This window comes from Dryobates pubescens, chromosome 18 (assembly GCF_014839835.1).
Source record: "Dryobates pubescens isolate bDryPub1 chromosome 18, bDryPub1.pri, whole genome shotgun sequence".
In the NCBI taxonomy this organism is placed as follows: Eukaryota; Metazoa; Chordata; class Aves; order Piciformes; family Picidae; genus Dryobates; species Dryobates pubescens.
This window is the reverse complement of record NC_071629.1, coordinates 20020272-20033473: the sequence shown is the minus strand read 5'-3', so window position 1 is coordinate 20033473 and position 13202 is coordinate 20020272. Positions and strand designations below refer to the sequence as shown.

Sequence of the window (13202 nt, the reverse complement as noted above, 5' to 3'; positions counted from 1 at the left end):
ATGCTGTCATGAGAAAGATTTCCCCTTTTGCATGCTGATGCTAATGGATACAGGTTATTGGGACTGGTATGTCCCAGGAAAACAAGGATTTGGGAGGAATTTTCTTCCTACAGCATGGGAGCCAGTTCAGATGTCCAGAATCATTTTTACCCTTTGTTCTGGAGCAGGTTTCTGCTGATAAACCTGGGGAGGGACTCTTGGGGTGTCAGGGAGTGATAGGACTGGGGGGAATGGAGCAAAACTAGAAATGGGGAGATTGAGATTGGATGTTAGGAAGAAGTTGTTCCCCATGAGGGTGGTGAGAGACTGGCACAGGTTGCCCAGGGAGGTGGTGGAAGCCTCATCCCTGGGGGTTAATGCCAGGCTGGATGTGGCTGTGAGCAACCTGCTGCAGTGTGAGGTGTCCCTGGCCATGGCAGGGGGGGTTGGAACTGGCTGAGCCTTGAGGTCCCTTCCAACCCTGGCAATTCAGTGATTCTCTGCTAAATAAAACACTGTTGTCTTTGCCCTGCTGGGCCACAGGGTTTGCAGCAGGAGCTGCTGAATCTCCCTGCTGAGTTCTGCAGGGCTGCAGTGGGGTGAAGGGAGGGAAGTGCAGGGGAATGTCATCTGGGTGGTTAGATGGCAATTTTGTGCTGTGCCTCTCGAGTCAGAAGGGGCTAAACTGACTGATGAAATAGCTCATTCAGGAGAGAGAGAGAGAGAAAGATCATGAAATCCATCTCTTATGCAAATGCAGGGTGTTCAGCAACCAACATAAAAGCTGGAAGCCTTTCCCATATCATCATTCAGGGCTGCACTGAATGGTGGCTCCAAGATAATTTTTGCCATCTGGGTGCTGGTATTATAAAGCCCCAGCTTCAAAGATAAAAGCAGTGTGAAGGGGCTGGTGGTTCTTGGATCTTGCAGGCTATACAAACAGGGAAAGTATTCCATTTATTTTTGGTCCCCCTCTCTGCTGCTGCTGCTTTCATTTTGCTGAATAATCTTTGGGAGTGGGACTTGGCTTAAAGCTGCCCAGCCCAGCTGTGGAGTGTGGTGTGCTGGGGAGTGTCAGAGGGGTTGGGATAGCTGGGATAAGCTTGAGCTTCACAGAGGGCAAGTATTCCTTGTGGTGGAGAATGGACCCAGTAGGGGAGAGCATGCAGTGGGAAGTGGTGGTTCTCCTCTCTTCTCCCTCATCTCACGTGCCCCCCTCCCCTGTTAATGTGTGCTACTCCTGAATTGCACTGTGTGCTCTGCTTCAGTGGGGCAGCACTCAGAGCTGGGTTAGTGTCTTTGCATCTAGAGGACCAGCCTTCCTGAGGCTCCTCAGCCTTTCCAGCAGGCAGCAGAAGTTGGCTCTGTGCAGGGGTGGGATGCAGTGGGAGAAACAAAGGTGGTGAAGGTCTAGGGGAGAAGTCTTACGAGGAGTGGCTTTGGGTCCTCCAATGCAAACTTTAAAAGAGGCTTTTTATCCCAAAATGACTATGAAATCCATTTTAGTCTGGAGAGGAGAAGACTGAGAGGGGATCTGATCAATAGCTATAAATACCTGAGGGCTGGGTGTCAGGCAAGGAAGGGACAGGGAGGACAGGGACAGGCTCCGCTCACTTGTGCCCTGTGATAGGACAAGGGGCAGTGGATGTGAACTCCAGCACAGGAGGTTCCACCTCAACATGAGGAAGAACTTCTTTACTGTAAGGATCACAGAGCCCTGGAGCAGGCTGCCCAGAGAGGCTGTGGAGTCTCCTCTGGAGACTTTTCCAGCCCCATCTGGATGTGTTCCTGTGTGACCTGTGCTGGATTCTATGCTCCTGCTCTGGCAGGGGGGGTTGGACTCGAGGATCTCTCTGGAGGTCCCTTCCAACCCCTAACATCCTGTGAGCCTGTGAACTGGGGTTGTTCACTGTGGAGAAGAGGGGGTGAGGGGACTGACCTCCTTTCTTTCCACAACTCCCTGACAGGAGGTTGCAGTGAGGTGGGGCTTGGTCTCATCTCCTTCATCATCAAGTGATAGGACAAGAGGAAATGGCCTGAAATCGTGGCAGGGGAGGGTTAGGTTGGGTAGTAGGGAAAACATCTTTGCTGGAGGAGTGATCAGGCATTGGAAGAGGCTGCCCAGGGAGGTGGTGGAGTCACCACTGGAGGTGTTCAAAGGATGTGTGGCCATGGCACTTGGGGACATGGTTTAGTGAGCATGGTGGTGCTGAGTTGAGGATTGGACTGGATGATCTCAGAGGCCTTTTCCAACCTTCCTGATGGTCTGGTTCTACAGAGAGGAAGAGCAACTTCCTTAACAAGTGCAAATACAGCTTGCTATCTTCCTAGGAAGAGCTGCCAATATTTACCCACTCTCATTTTTACTGAATCTGGGGAGAAGAAATAAGATTGGAACAAACTTGCAGCACATGATGATGTTTGCCGGTACGTTACCGCCGCCGGCCCCCTGGCCCCACCTGCGCTTCCTGGCCCCTGAGCACCTGGAGGTGTACACCTCTAAACCTCTGCCTGGCAGTGCCTGGAGAAGAGGCTGGGAAGGGAAAAAGCTCCCTAAGGCTCACTGGTGTGGATGCCTTGGCTTTGAGGTGTAGGAGTGAGCTCCCCCTGCGCTGTGCCTGAGTGTGTGGTGTGGGGCAGGAGGAGGGTTTGCCTTTCTGGGCTGGGAAGGAGCAGTGGTAGCCTCAACTTTGACAGCATTTTGCTGTTGAATCATCCCTGTTAAAGCACTGTGGTCTCCTCCAGTGGTGGATGTCCTGTCAGAGAGACAGGACCACACATAGGGGAGTGTGAGGTAAACCCTGGGTAAAGCCTGCAGTGGGGATGGCTGCTTGTGCCATGGGCTAACACAGCTGCTCAGCTGTATGAGATTCAACAAGGCCAAGTGTGGAGCCTTGTGTTGGGGTCACAACAAGCCCATGAATGCTCCAGGATTGGGGCAGTGGCTGGAAACTGCCCAGCAGAGAAAGACCTGGGGGTGCTGGTTAGCAGCTGGGTGAACATGAGCCAGGGTGTGCCCAGTGGCCAAGAGGGCAACAGCATCTTGGCCTGGATCAGCAATAGTGTGGCCAGCAGGAGCAAGGCAGTGATTATCCCCCTGGACTCAGCACTGGTAGGTCACACCTTGAGTCCTGGGTTCTGTTTGGGGCCCTCACTCCAAGAAGGACATTGAGAAGCTGGAGCAGAGAAGGGCAACGAAGCTGGGGAAGAGTCTGGAGACCAGGGCTGGGCAGGAGCAGCTGAGGGACCTGGGGAGGCTGAGAGGAAACCTCATTGCTCTTTACAGCTCCCTGAAAGGAGGCTGGAATGAGGTGGGGCTTGGTCTCTTCTCCCAGGTAAAAAGTGATAGAATGAGAGGAAATGGCCTCAAAGTGCACCAGGGGAGCTTTAGATTGGAAAAATGCCTTTGCTGAGAGAGTGGTGAGGCAGCTCCCTGAAAGGAGGCTGGAATGAGGTGGGGCTTGGTCTCTTCTCCCAGGTAAAAAGTGATAGAATGAGAGGAAATGGCCTCAAGGTGCACCAGGGGAGCTTTAGATTGGAAAAATGCCTTTGCTGAGAGAGTGGTGAGGCAGCTCCCTGCGAGGAGGCTGCAGTGAGGTGGGGCTTGGAGGTGATAAAGCAGGAGGAAATGGGCTGAACTTGTGCCAGGGGAGGGTTGGGTTGGAGATGAGGAAAAATGCCTTTGCTGCAGGAGTGGTCAGGGACTGGCACAGGCTGCCCAGGGAGGTGGTGGAGTCGCCACCCCTGGAGGTGTTCAGGAGCCCTGTGGCCATGGCCCTGGGGGACAGGGTTTAGTGGCCACGGTGGTGCTGGGCTGGAGGACGCGAGGTGCTCCAACTGGAATGACTCTGCCCCCTGGGCTCCCCGGCAGGGCTGCGAGGAGCCATGGCCTTCGCCTTGGCCATCCGCGACACGGCCACCTACGCCCGGCAGATGATGTTCAGCACCACCCTGCTCATCGTCTTCTTCACGGTGTGGGTGTTCGGCGGGGGCACCACGGCCATGCTGTCCTGCCTGAACGTCCGGTGAGTGCTGCCCGCCCGCGGCCTGCGGCCTGCGCCCGGCCCGGCAGTCGCCGCCCCTGGGGAAGCGTGGCTTAGAGAGCAGCGAGATGGCACCGAGGGCAGCACGGCCAGCAGGGCCAGGGAGGGCATTCTGCCCCTCTGCTCTGCTCCAGTGAGACCACAGCTGGAGCTCTGGGGCCAGTTCTGGAGCCCCCAGCACAGGAAGGATCTGGAGGTGCTGGAAGGTGTCCAGAGAAGGGCCATGAGGAGGAGCAGAGGGCTGGAGCTGCTCTGCTCTGAGGACACACAGAGAGTTGGGGTTGTGCAGGCTGGAGAAGGCTCCCAGGAGACCTTCTTGTGGCCTTCCAGGATCTGAAGGGGGCTCCAAGAAAGCTGGGGAGGGACTTTTGAGGGTGTCAGGGAGGGATAGGACTGGGGGGGATGAAGCAAAACTAGAAATGGGTAGATTGAGATTGGATGTTAGGAAGAAGTTGTTCCCCAGGAGGGTGGTGAGAGCCTGGCACAGGTTGCCCAGGGAGGTGGTGGAAGCCTCCTGCCTGGAGGTGTTTGCAGCCAGGCTGGATGTGGCTGTGAGCAACCTGCTGCAGTGTGAGGTGTCCCTGGCCATGGCAGGGGGGTTGGAACTGGCTGATCCTTGAGGTCCCTTCCAGCCCTGACAGTTCTGTGATTCTGTGGATTAGGAGCTGGTTACACAATAGAGTGCAAAGAGTGGTGATAGATGATGCTGAATCCAGCTGGAGAGCTGCAACCAGTGGAGGCCCCAGGGATCAGTGCTGGGTCCAGTCCTGTTCAACATCTTCATCAATAACATTGATGAGGTCACAGACAGAGTCTGCTCAGTGAGTTTGCTGATGCTACCAAACTGGGAGGCTTGGCTGAGATGCCTGAAGGCTGTGCAGCCGTTCAGGGAGACTTGGACGGACTGAGAGCTGGGCAGAGAGGAACCTAATGAGGTTCAATGAGGATAAGTGCAGAGCTCTGCACCTGGGAAGGAAGAATAAGCTGCTCCAGTACAGGTTAGGAGGTGATCTGCTACAGAGCAGCCCTGTGGAGAAGGACCTGGGAGTGCTGGTGGACAACAAGTTCTGCATGGGATAGGAACGTGCCCTGGGGGCCAAGAAGGCCAATGGGGTCCTGAGGTGCATTCAGAGGAGTGTGGCCAGCAGAGCCAGGGAGGTTCTCCTCCCCTTCTACTCTGCCCTGGTGAGGCCACACCTGGAATATTGCATCCAGTTCTGGGCTCCCCAGTTCAGGAGGGACAGGGATCTGCTGGAGAGAGTCCAAGGGAGGGCTCCAAGGATGGTGAAGGGACTGGAGCACTGCCCTGTGAGGAGAGGCTGAGAGCCCTGGGGCTGTTCAGTCTGGAGAAGACTGAGAGGGGATCTAATAAATGTCTCTCAATATCTGAGGGCTGGGGGTCAGGAGGGAGGGGACAGGCTCTGCTCACTTGCACCCTGTGACAGGACAAGGGGCAATGGATAGAAACTACAGCACAGGAGGTTCCACTTCAACACGAGGAACAACTTCTTTGCTGTAAAAGGATCACAGAGCCCTGGAACAGGCTGCCCAGAGAGGTTGTGGAGTCTCCTCTGGAGACTTTCCATCCCTGCCTGGATGTGTTCCTGTGTGACCTGTGCTGGATGCTATGGTCCTGCTCTGGCAGGGGGGTTGGACTTGATGATCTCCAGGGATCCTTTCCACCCCCTAACACCCTGTGATCTGTGCTCCTGTGATTTGAAAAAGGGAGGGATGTGGTGCTGAGGGATGTGGTGCAGAGGCAGCGGCTCAGCAGCAGCGGTGGCATTGTGAGCTCTGGGTGAGCAGTTGCTGATCTCAGAGGTGTCTGCCAACCTGGACAGCTTTCTGTTAGTTTTTAGAAGCAGGAGGGGGAGCAGGTGCCCCCCACGTGGGCCATGGGGTGTAGCTGGCTGTGCTAACCCTCTGCTTGTTTTCTCCTCTGCAGGGTGGGTGTGGATGCAGATCAGGAGAACGTGGTGAGTGCTGTGCTTGCTGGCACGGTGACCCTCTGAATGCCTCTCTGTGCTCTGCTCCCTGCCAGCTGTGGGAGGCTTTTCATCTGCCCTGGTGAAAGCCTTTGCAGTCAGTGGGAGTCGTGGCTTCTCTCTGCCCTCTGTGGTCACAGTGAGCCTCGCTTTTGTTCCCTGGGGAAGAGGCAGCTCTGGGCTGTTGAGTCAGCCCACGTTGCTGCTGCAGCAGCTTCAGCCTGTCCCTTGCAGAGCCTGACATAAATACCAGAATGGGCATGACCTGGAGGCTTTCTGCCCCGTCCCAGTGCCCAGGGCAGCACAGATCTGCCATTTACTGCCCCATTTTAGGTGGCATCCTCCATCCTCTTTTAACCCACGGCTGCCCTCAACCTCTCCTTCCCCCCTATGGGTAGTTATTTAGCAGCCCATGCACCATTGCCCATGCTGAGATAAATGCTGAAGCCCTGCAGCATCAGGAGTTTTCCTGCCCAGTAGCCCCAGGCTGCCTCACTCATGCTTCTGCAGCCCAGTCGTGCTGTGGCTCCACTTGATTGCAGTGTGGGGTCTGCACTTTGGAGCCTCATTTCATTCAGAGCCATTTATTGGGCTGTTCACCTCCTGGAGAGAAAGCCTCATATGCTCAAGGCAACCCAGAGCCATAAATAGGAAAGCCAAATGTGTGATTGTGTTCACAGTCACCTCCAAGCAGTCACATTTTCCTCTCCCAATTTAAAAGAAGACAGGAGTCCCCACAACACCTGATCAGTGGCAAACAGAAAGCTCAGGTGAGCTCTGATGGAGGTTGGACCTGTCAGTCACTGTTAAATGTGATGTCTGGATGCAGCAGCAGGCCCTGAGGCACTTTAAACCTGGAAGCTTATGGCAGAGAAGCAATCAAGCTGTGCTTTGGTACCACCTCCATAAGGCTGTTGTATGCTGCTAGAGGCAGAGTGTGGTGCTGGAAGCACCTTCAGCTTCTCATGGTGTGGGTGTCCTTGTGCTTGCTGCAATCCAGAAACTTCTGGAGGGGCAGAGGGAAGGTGTGTGTCCTAATGTCCCCTGGAGATAACCTGCTGCCCCATGGGGGCTCCATGCCCTAATCCAGGCTGTGGCAGGTTGCTCTGCTGCCCCAGTCCAGGCTGTGGCAGGTTGCTCTGCAGCCCCAGTCCAGGTTGCTGTGCTGCCCCAATGCAGGCTGTGGCAGGTTGCTCTGCAGCCCTAATCCAGGCTGTGGCAGGTTGCTCTGCTGCCCCAGTCCAGGCTGTGGCAGGTTGCTCTGCTGCCCCAGTCCAGGTTGCTGTGCTGCCCCAATCCAGGCTGTGGCAGGTTGCTCTGCTGCTCCAGTCCAGGTTGTGGCAGGTTGCTGTGCTGCCCTAGCCCAGGTTGCTGTGCTGCCCCAATCCAGGCTGTGGCAGGTTGCTCTGCTGCCCCAATCCAGGTTGTGGCAGGTTGCTGTGCTGCCCTAGCCCAGGTTGCTGTGCTGCCCCAATCCAGGTTGTGGTAGGTTGCTCTGCAGCCCCAATCCAGGTTGCTCTGCAGCCCCAATCCAGGTTGCTCTGCAGCCCCAGTCCAGGTTGCTGTGGTGCCCCAATGCAGGCTGTGGCAGGTTGCTCTGCAGCCCTAATCCAGGCTGTGGCAGGTTGCTCTGCTGCCCCAGTCCAGGTTGCTGTGCTGCCCCAATCCAGGCTGTGGCAGGTTGCTCTGCTGCTCCAGTCCAGGTTGTGGCAGGTTGCTGTGCTGCCCTAGCCCAGGTTGCTGTGCTGCCCCAATCCAGGCTGTGGCAGGTTGCTGTGCTGCCCCAATCCAGGTTGTGGCAGGTTGCTGTGCTGCCCTAGCCCAGGTTGCTGTGCTGCCCCAATCCAGGTTGTGGTAGGTTGCTCTGCAGCCCCAATCCAGGTTGCTCTGCAGCCCCAATCCAGGTTGCTCTGCAGCCCCAGTCCAGGTTGCTGTGGTGCCCCAATCCAGGCTGTGGCAGGTTGCTGTGCTGCCCTAGCCCAGGTTGCTGTGCTGCCCCAATCCAGGCTGTGGCAGGTTGCTGTGCTGCCCTAGCCCAGGTTGCTCTGCTGCCCCAATCCAGGCTGTGGCAGGTTGCTGTGCTGCCCTAGCCCAGGTTGCTGTGCTGCCCCAATCCAGGCTGTGGCAGGTTGCTGTGCTGCCCTAGCCCAGGTTGCTGTGCTGCCCCAATCCAGGCTGTGGCAGGTTGCTGTGCTGCCCCAATCCAGGTTGCTCTGCAGCCCCAGTCCAGGTTGCTGTGCTGCCCCAATCCAGGCTGTGGCAGGTTGCTGTGCTGCCCCAGTCCAGGTTGTGGCAGGTTGCTGTGCTGCTGTTCAATGTGTTCCTCTCCCCCAGGGTGTCCCTGAGAGCGAGAGGAGGAGCACGAAGGCAGAAAGCGCCTGGCTCTTCCGCATGTGGTACAACTTTGATCACAAGTATCCTTGAGTGGCAGCTGGTGCCACTGCCTGCCTGCAGCTCCACTGACCCAGTTTGCTTTCCAGTCACACTGCTGAGTTTGCATTTGCACCTCTTCATGTCTGTGGCTATAGGAAATTGCCATTTTCACCTGCTGTGAGCTGGGAATGCAGCAGTAGCTCAGCTCAAAGCTGGGTTCTGTGAGGCTGGAAGCCCAGGGCTTCCTTGATTCTGGTGGTGGGAAGCCCAGGGGTCCCTTGATTCTGGTGGTGGGAAGCCCAGGGGCCCCTTGATTCTGGTGGTGGGAAGCCCAGGGGTCCCTTGATTCTGGTGGTGGGAAGCCCAGGGGTTCCTTGATTCTGGTGGTGGGAAGCCCAGGGGTCCCTTGATTCTGGTGGTGGGAAGCCCAGTGGTCCCTTGATTCTGGTGGTGGGAAGCCCAGGGGTCCCTTGATTCTGGTGGTGGGAAGCCCAGGGGTCCCTTGATTCTGGTGGTGGGAAGCCCAGGGGTCCCTTGATTCTGGTGGTGGGAAGCCCAGGGGTCCCTTGATTCTGGTGGTGGGAAGCCCAGGGGTCCCTTGATTCTGGTGGTGGGAAGCCCAGGAGTCCCTTGATTCTGGTGGTGGGAAGCCCAGGGGTCCCTTGATTCTGGTGGTGGGAAGCCCAGGGGTCCCTTGATTCTGGTGGTGGGAAGCCCAGGGGTTCCTTGATTCTGGTGGTGGGAAGCCCAGGAGTCCCTTGATTCTGGTGGTGGGTGGGCAGGGAGGGAAGGGAGGGCAGGGGGTCTTGTCATTTGAAGCCCTCTTGCTAGATGCATGCCTCTCTTCCCTTGCAAGTGCTTGGCCCTGAGTCAGTGGAGGATGATGGGACAAGTGATGCTACTAAGCCTTTTCTTACTGGGCCTGTGTCCTGGTTCACTCATTTCCCACTGCTTGGTTCCATTCATGCCTTGCTCATCCCTGTAAGTTTTGTGCTTCCAGGGATTTGTGTTTCTTTCCTCTCTGTGATTTCCTCAAGACACTGAGTCCCTCAGCTGCTGCCTCTGCATCCCACCCCTTGTCTGACCAGCATCACCCTGTTCCCCTTTCTTCCTTAACCCTCCCTGCAGCTATCTAAAGCCTCTGTTGACACACAGTGGTCCTCCTCTGACGACCACCCTCCCGGGGTGCTGTGGACCTATTGCCCGGTGCCTGACGAGTCCACAGGCGTATGAAGTGAGTCCATCAGGGTCCTTTCTGTCATGGTGTTGGTGCAGTTTGAAGTGTTTACACAATCACAGCGTGGGTGGGGTTGGAAGGGACCTCTAGGCCAACCCCCCCTTCTAAGGCAGGGCCACCCGGAGCGGGTTGCACAGGAACATGTCCAGGTGGGTTTGGAATCTCTCCAGAGAAGGAAGACTCCACAGCCTCCCTGGAGCTCCTCAGGGAGTGGCTAATGGAGTGCTGTGATGTAAGCTTTTCCCAGACCCCAAAGTGGAACAGGTTTAGGTTGCCTCCCCTCTCCCCTTTTCCTGGTAGGGAAAGCAAACTTGGGCAGGAGGAGAAGAGAGAGGGCAGCTTGCTAGAAAGGGGCATTTTGTCTTTGCTTGCAGCACCCCCATGCAGTGCTACAGGCTGGGGACAGAGTGGCTGGAGAGCAGCCAGGCAGAGAGTGACCTGGGGGTACTGGTTGACAGCAGCTGAACATGAGCCAGCAGTGTGCCCAGGGGGCCAAGAAGGCCAATGGCATCCTGGCCTGGATCAGGAATAGTGTGGCCAGCAGGAGCAGGGAAGTCATTGTGCCCTGTGCTCAGCACTGGTTAGGCCACACCTTGAGTCCTGTGTCCAGTTCTGGGCCCCTCAGTTTAAGAAGGACATTGAGAGACTTGAATGTCCAGAGAAGGGCAACAAAGCTGGGGAGGGGTCTGGAGCACAGCCCTGTGAGGAGAGGCTGAGGGAGCTGGGGTTGCTTAGCCTGCAGAAGAGGAGGCTCAGGGGAGACCTTCTTGCTCTCTCCAACTCCCTGAAGGGAGGTTGTAGCCAGGTGGGGGTTGGTCTCTTCTCCCAGGCAACCAGCACCAGAACAAGAGGACACAGTCTCAAGCTGTGCCAGGGGAGGTTTAGGCTGGAGGTGAGGAGAAAGTTCTTCCCAGAGAGAGCTGTTAGCCATTGGGATGTGCTGCCCAGGGAGGTGGTGGAGTCCCCATCCCTGGAGGTGTTCAAGAGGGGATTGGATGTGGCACTTGGTGCCATGGCTTAGTCATGAGGTGTTGGGTGACAGGTTGGACTTGATGATCCCTGAGGTCTTTTCCAACCTTATTGATTCTATGCTTCTAAATGAAAGAACAGCCTTGAAGTGATTTGGAAGTAACAAGGTAAGTTTGGCAAAATAGAAGAGGCATTTGAGGAGAAGGAAGGTTACAAAGGTATAAGGAAAAAGGGTAAATAAAAATGTATGCAAAACCAGATGCAGCTGGCAAAGGATTCTCTGGATGCAAGATGGATTCTCTTTAGATGCAGTCCCCTTAGGGGTCTGGAAGTATGTGGCCCAGGCCCAGCCATGTGGTTAGCAGCAGCAGGAGGATATTGGCAAGCCGAGGGGCAGGAGAAGAGAGGCAGGCAGGAAATGATTTCCCCTTAATTAGGGTCATGGAGAGGGAGTGGGAGTGGAACAGACTTTGAGCTGCGAACCCCTTTGCTCCGGGACGGGGCCAGCTCTCTGCCCATCCGAGGCTGGGTTCTTTCCAGCCCACCCCCTCCTGGGCTGGGCTTAACCTAGCGCCCGGCGCTTTCCTCCCGCCCGTTGCCCAGAACCAGGAGCAGCTGAAGGACGACGACTCCGACCTCATTCTGAACGACGGAGACATCAGCCTGACCTACGGGGACTCCACCGGCGGCACCGACTCGGCGGTGCCGGGCGGCCCCTCGCGGCGCCTGGCGGGGAACAGCACCTCCGAGGACGCCCTGGACCGGGAGCTGGCGTTCGGGGACCACGAACTCGTAATCCGGGGGACACGCCTGGTCCTGCCCATGGACGATTCGGAGCCGCCCTCCAGCATCCTGGACAACGCCAGGCACGGCCCCGCCTAAGGGCACTGCCGGCTTTGACTCTCGACGCTCGGTATTTGCATCTATGATCCAGAAGTATGTGCTACCTAAAAGTCTTTACTGCATGTCGCCCCCCCACAAATGTCTAAAAGCTGTATCGATTATTATTTATATGGTGTCAGAAGAAGCTCAATATTCTCTGCCAGGCACTTGTAACAGAACAAGCTGCAAAGTGGGTTGGTATTTTTTTTTGCCCCCCCCCCCGCCCCCGTTACCAAACCGTTGTGGACTGCACTGTGTTAGGGTGGAACTGTTTTTAGCCTAAAGAGTCTTTTGCACACGGTGAGCTTCTCTTTGAAACGTGTGATTTGCTGGAGGGTGGAGTTCCCAGCAGGCTTAAGCAAAGGAGATGATTGCTCTGATCGCCCCTGGAGCCTGGGAGAGGAGGGTAGGAGCGGTGGGAATCGCTTCCTGGCCGGGTGAGGCTTTGTGCCCTTGCTTTGGTTTTGTTCTTTCCTTTGCTTTTTGGATAGCCACGTTTGAATTGGCAGCAAGAGATCTGCCTGCCGGAGCCTCTTCACAGGGCAGTGGACAGTGATCAACTCCTTGACTTCTGTGGGAAGCTGAGCCAGGAGCTGGAGACTTTCTGCTTTTCAGTGAGCCTCCTGCCCCAGCCTGGCTGACGGCAGGCACCGGCCAAAGCTGCGAGCCAGGACTGCGGCTGCCTGGCCGCTGGGATGGGAGCTGGAGCAAGGGGATGGTTTGTATCTGGAGTCACGTTCAGGAGAAGGAGGTGAGATCCCACAGCGACTACAGCAGGTATGCACAGGTTTTTAGGGTCGAGTCCATCATGCCAGCTTTTCCAGAAGCAGCCATCAAACCCTCAGCTTGGCAACTGAAACTCCAGCTTCGGGGAGCGCCTGCGGCCCGGCGTGAGCCAGTCTCCTCTCCTGTGGTCACAGGCACTGCTGCCCCAGCTGACTGTGGGGCTGTGGAGCCCAGCCAACCTCCAACACAAAGCTTTACAGCTGGACACGGACCTCTCCAGAGGGATTGAGCCATCTGGGTTGGGGAGGGACTTAAGGGGGAGTTGTCTGTCCGTCCATCCCTCCTCCTGTACAGTCAGAAAGTCATTGCACTTTTGTTTAATAGCTCCTTAGCATGCTGTGTGTGTCAAACCCCCACCCTTCTCTCATCCCTCTTCCCATTTAAGGAGAAACGTTTGCAAGTTGCTGGTTTCATTTTATTTGATGTTCTTTTCTTTTGTGTTATTTTAGTGTCGATTTTCTTCCTCTTTTTCCCTCATTTTCCAAGGAAGAGCACAGAACAATTAGCAGGGTTTTTTTTTTCCCCCCTTCTAGTCTGAAAGGATTTGCTCTGTAGTTACAGGAATGGTTAAAGGTGCAGTGAAATTGTTAACCTTCTGGGTTTGTGGGTTTGGGCCTGAAAAGGAGGGGAGGGAATCCCAGGAATTTACTGTTTGTAGCTCTGTTGTCTGGTTTAGCTGCAGTTTTGCTATCCAAACCTTTCAGGGTTACTGGTGCACTACAGGCTTGTCCTGGGAGGGGGTTAACCCTCTCCTAGAGGGCTGAGGCAGAGGTGTTGGAAAGAGAATAAATGGGGGGTGGGAAAAGCTGGGTGAGGCCAGGCACTCCCAGCTGCTGTTAACTTCCCTTGCAAACGACTCTGCCTCTCTCAGCATCCAACCCTTGAGACCTCGGAGCAGCATCCCCGTGGCAAGGAGGGGAGCACAGACCAAGGAAGAGCACAGAACAA

General features: G+C 56.0%; 1 protein-coding gene across 1 annotated transcript in view; it reads left to right on the top strand.

Annotated features, from left to right (window-relative positions):
* The window catches only part of SLC9A6 (solute carrier family 9 member A6), a 39371-nt gene extending 26615 nt beyond the window's left edge, over positions 1-12756 (top strand). Inside the window, exons 11-16 of the mRNA XM_054169566.1 lie at positions 2295-2406; positions 3851-4004; positions 5968-5998; positions 8342-8421; positions 9509-9614; positions 11190-12756. Of these exons, the coding sequence (XP_054025541.1) occupies positions 2295-2406; positions 3851-4004; positions 5968-5998; positions 8342-8421; positions 9509-9614; positions 11190-11468 (762 nt within the window). The 3' untranslated portion in view covers positions 11469-12756. The remainder of the gene's footprint in view (positions 1-2294; positions 2407-3850; positions 4005-5967; positions 5999-8341; positions 8422-9508; positions 9615-11189) is intronic.
* The last annotated feature ends 446 nt before the right edge of the window (positions 12757-13202 follow it).